General features: G+C 39.3%; 1 protein-coding gene across 1 annotated transcript in view; it reads right to left on the bottom strand.

The window, feature by feature from the left end:
• The window catches only part of LOC138049570 (atrial natriuretic peptide receptor 1-like), a 96,203-nt gene that overhangs the window by 16,946 nt on the left and 74,257 nt on the right, over positions 1-5,000 (bottom strand). Inside the window, exons 10-15 of the mRNA XM_068895911.1 lie at positions 4,234-4,338; positions 2,750-2,821; positions 2,231-2,399; positions 1,663-1,809; positions 897-1,074; positions 42-182 (exon numbers count right to left, since the gene is read on the bottom strand). Coding sequence (XP_068752012.1) covers positions 42-182; positions 897-1,074; positions 1,663-1,809; positions 2,231-2,399; positions 2,750-2,821; positions 4,234-4,338 — 812 coding nt within the window. The remainder of the gene's footprint in view (positions 1-41; positions 183-896; positions 1,075-1,662; positions 1,810-2,230; positions 2,400-2,749; positions 2,822-4,233; positions 4,339-5,000) is intronic.

Genomic DNA, 5,000 nt, shown 5'->3' with positions numbered 1-5,000 from the left:
CCCTTTACTAAACATTCCTTACTAATACTTAAACTTCGAACCTTGGTAACATTCTGTACAATAATTCATCTGTCTTTGCCTTCTCAGCTGCAAGCTCAGCTGTTCGCTCGGCAACGATGTCTTCCAAATGATCCGTATACTTTTCCATCATAGTGATCATGGTGTCCATGATGTTGAATTCCCTGTGTCAAGGAGCAACGTCTTTATCAACAAAGGGCATCTCGTTTTTCAACAACATTCTATCATCATGAGCCCATGACTAGAAGCTCACAACTTCATTGTATTTGTGGAACGGTGTTTTTACTTACCGAGTTATTTTTAGATTGATTTTCCCGCGAATCGAGACCTTTCCAGCTAATTACGGGTCTTGCATAAGACATTATTATCCATGGGATTGAGATTGGTCACTCGTGTAGGCCAAATCTTATTAAAACTCGCCTAAGAATATCTTCATCTGTGAAAATGCCGTTACATAGACCTAGTATTAAAGTTGTAGTCTCCGGGTTATTGGCTCCTTCTATGACAGCACTGTCTTTCAAACATTATATCTTTTAGATAGCACTCGCATGCAATTGGCCAATTTATGGGAGGGGTACCATTATTTCATCTGGAAAAAACAACGAGGGCTATATCTGATATTACGGCTATTGAACTAGGTTATTATGAGGTATTTATTAATTTTCATAAATTCTTCAACACTTGCAAAACGCTAGAAATGCGATATCCAAGTTTGAGAATGTAAATGCTTATTATCCATTTTTAACTATCTGTGGCTTAAGTGGGAAAGGCGTTCTTGATTAAGTTTCGGTGGGAAAACCTGAATCCAGATTTTTGTATCCTATAACGTTTAACAGTGCCGCCTAAATTCTATTAGTCACTTTAAGGTTTCCACCTACTTTCCTTTGTTCATCTGCTTCAGATATTTGAGGCAGTCGGAAAACGTTGGCCTTATAAGTGGGTCTTGATCCCAGGCCTGCTTCATCATCTGTATGTAGAGTGAATGTTCTGCCAAGTCATTCGTGATTCGTGGACGGAATGGTGGACTAACTCCTTTTTGAACACGCTCGATGATTTCTGTAAAGTGAAAGTAAAGATCAAACACAAAACCCCGCAAACGTGAGATTCCTTCAGAATAAGAAACCTTCTACAGTGAAATATGTCTTATTTTAGGGGCAAGATTTTAAAGGTTGGCCCTTTCCAAATGGGCCAATGCCTAAGGCGTAGGCATCAGATGTCTCTTTTATCTTCCCACATGTTTTTTACTTTTACATTTGGATGTAACGTCTTCTAAAGCTTAGTTCGGCTAAAGGTAGGCCAGCAATGTTCAGGAAAAATGGAATTTTCACGTGCTGCTTAAATCTAAAAATTACATTTTTTCGTTTCATACGATCTTCCGAACGGCTAATTGGTGAAGAAACAATGCAAACGTGATACCGAAACAAATTGATAAAAATCACTACAGAGACAAGCTAAATACTATTCGCATAGAGAGTCACAGCACCAAGTGCCCTTTTTACATAATTTTTTTTTTTTATTTTTGAACCCAACAGATCTTTATATAGCAATTACCTGCCTATAACTGTTTATATTTAGCAGAAGGTTATAACTAGAATAGCCTACAACTCGAACATTGTCACTGCTAAACTGAACGAAGAAAAAAACCTTTGTGTGTTAATTCCTCAAACATGTTGTAAGGCAAAGCACGAGTTAAAATCTCTGAGAGAATGATTCCATAGCTGAAGACATCGCCAGTTTGAGAGCGAGGGAAAAGATCGTTGAAAGTATGCTCAGGTGCAGTCCAAAGAGCATCTGAAAAGAAAGGAAAAAAATTAAAATGTTACTTTAAAATGTTGACCTTGCTCTGAATCCTCTCCCAGCGTCATTTTTAAAAGCTTGACAGTTTTCGGTCTTACTAATTATTTTCGACAAATTTACTTTGAATTGAGAACAACTTGGGCCAGTTGTAGGGCCTATGCCGGTAACTATGGTAACATGACTCGGAAGCTGGGCCGAAGGAAGCCATCTCGCAAATCGGTGATCACTCTAACTCAATACAACTCTCTAGCAAATAATATTTACTTTCCTCAGAAGCAATTCCCAGCTACGTGTTAAACAATACCTCATTTCAAAGATAACAAAATAAACTTTAACTTAGTCCCAAATAAGTAAACGTTTTTGTCGTGTCTTAGGGTGCCTGCTATCTGTTTTGAGTATAAAAATTTCAAGATACCATAGTACTTGGCTTCTGTTCCCGCCTCCACGTCAATCTCCTGCCCTTCTTTGAATAGGAACAAACCGTGATCGGTGACTTTACTGGTCCATCGACTATCAATGAGCACATTTGAAGATTTCAAGTTGCCATGAACCTGGATGGGGCTGTTTTGAATGTAGTGCATCCCCTGTTCAGTTGTAGGAAAATTGAGAATGTTGCCTCTGTTTCAAAATAGGGTTAAGGCAATAGCAAATGGATTCTTATGGGAAGTTCATTAGAGATCATAGCGAATTCGTTGGCATGATATGCTACTGTTTTAATCGAAAGAACTGGAAGCCATTTCCCGAGGTCAGAGGCATGATCCTGTCCCTCAGTTCGAGGTTGAGCTCGGAAGCATTTTGAAACGGACACAAAAAACAAGTTAACTATTCCAATGCAATTTAACCATGAAACTGTGGAAGATGGTCAGTTCGCAAATCGACGGTGTTCACTTTATTTTTCACACAAAAATAACATAAAACCAAATATTGTACATACACGAGCAATATCACATGGAATAGACATTTTGAACATCCAATCCAGAGAAAGGCTGTCATTGTGCAATACATCCTGAAAAGTTACAAGTTATAAATTAACTACCAAGAGAAATTGTAAGTCTTAGAGATAAATAAATAAATAGCACATGCAATAAGAGCGTTCTGCTTGGATGCTGCCAATTTGCTTGTCTGTCATTTTAAGAAGTCAATGCCCACTTGAAATGACAGCAACAATTTTTTAAACTTACATTATTTTACTTACAAAAACTGTTTTACTGAACAGACAAAGAAAAAAATTGTGTAACTTACAGGAAAAAAACACCCACCCGTAAAAAAGTAAAGAGCACGAGGTATTCGAAGCGGTCAACCATCCAATAACAGATTAGGCCAAAATGCCTTTACACAAGCAAATAACGGCGACACCAACACGAAACCAACACGAACGGCCACTGAATCTTAGACAGGATGTGCTTATGCCATCCCATGTTTCTGAAAAACTACCAAGTGACCACGATTTTCGCACTTTTGCAGTCTCAGCGTTAATCGTGCCGTTTCGTTTTCGTCATGTGGGAGGCCCGTACGGGTCGGCAAATGATCCCCAACCTGTACCGCAAATGATCCTGAAAAAAAGTAAGGATTGGCATGGAGGGTGGAATGGTTTGGATAGAGAATCAATGTGAAGACAGCTTATTTTTATTAAAACCGCTTTAAATCATGGCTCAGGTTTCTGCCTCATTATACTTTTCCAGAAAGACTGAATTTTGTTTCTTACCACGCTGTTATAAATTTGCCACATTTAATTTAATCGGATACAATCATCAAAAACTAACATGGACGCAATTCTAAACTGATTATGACCAGGGGCCTGTTTCTCGAACCCTGCGAGCAGAGTGTCTTTCGATGTTCCTAGAAAAATCGGGTCTGCCAGAGGCCTCGATTCAGAGACATTTCGTATTGAGCATGCATGTGTCAAAAATTCAAATCTATCCTGGTGCGCAGTCACGCGTGACCAGTACTGCAAAACCACGAAACGAAAACAAACAGTCGGGATATTCCAACACGCGCAGTGTTCGAGAAACGGACCCCTGGTCGCAATCAGTTAAAAATTGCGTTCAAATTTATAACAGCGTGGTAAGAAACAAAATTCAGTCTTTCTGGAAAACTATGAGGCAGAAACCTGTTGTGAGCCATGATTTAAAGTGATTTTAATAAAAACAAGGGCTCCTCACATTAATTCTCTATCCAGACCATTCCATTGTCCATGCCATTCCTTACTTTTTTTTCGTGATCAGTCGGCCCAATGTGGGGATCATTTGCGGTACAGTTTGGAGATCGTTTCCGCTTCTGGCATCATTTGCGGACCCGTACAGGCCTGTTTTTCGGTCGAGTTGCCATCAATGTTTCCTTTTCTAATTATTATTTCTAGACCAAGCGTCTCTGCAAAGCCTCGTTTATAGACTTTAACCAGCAGCAAATTATCTTTACCTGGAGACTTCCTTTGTTACAGTATTGTGACAGTATACAAATCTGACCGGGGTTTACGCAAGCACCGATGAAGGTGTTGACATTTTGGTGGTTCAGGTCCTTCATCTGAAAGGAAAGAAAGAACAACGAATAAGCAAATGCCTAATCATAGTAATATTTCACAAGCAAGTCGCCTGTTTTTATACACTCTACGATGGGTAGAGAAAACTGTAATCTACAAACGTTTGACTGCCAGTTGATTCGTGTACTTAAGCCTAGCATTTTCCACTGGCCCTTGTGAAGCTGGTCTAAAGAGCCACTTCATAAAATCTCTAATTCGTCTTTCGTGCTCACATAGCAACCTTTACCCAACTCAGTGCGTATCTAAATTTCTTGCACCGAGCTACTTTCAATTAAGTGTGGAGCCGGAAGTGTAACGTCAAGTTGGGTTTTGTAATACTGTACTTGATGCATAATTCCCTCATAAATCTCGTACTTTATTCGCAGCCAATCGAAAGATAAAGCTCATATAATTCCCGCACGCAACTTTTTTGGTTGCGGCGGCTTTCACAGCACTCCATAGTTAAAAACGGTTCAACGGGACACTGTCACGTCATTTTAGTGGCACACTAAAAACCCAAAGGATGCTGTTTGGTTGACTTCCTCTCATGATGACAAATCTGGTTCCTTTAAACAACCATTTTAATGCTTAGGCTATTAACATTTGTTTTTGGGGAGGGGAATTTTTGTTTTTGGGGAATTGCAACTTGAAAACTTTGGGTGAACGT

This window comes from Montipora capricornis, chromosome 5, assembly GCF_036669925.1.
Source record: "Montipora capricornis isolate CH-2021 chromosome 5, ASM3666992v2, whole genome shotgun sequence".
Lineage (NCBI taxonomy): Eukaryota > Metazoa > Cnidaria > Anthozoa > Scleractinia > Acroporidae > Montipora > Montipora capricornis.
The sequence above is the reverse complement of the archived record's forward strand: the minus strand, read 5'-3'. Positions and strand labels throughout refer to the sequence as shown.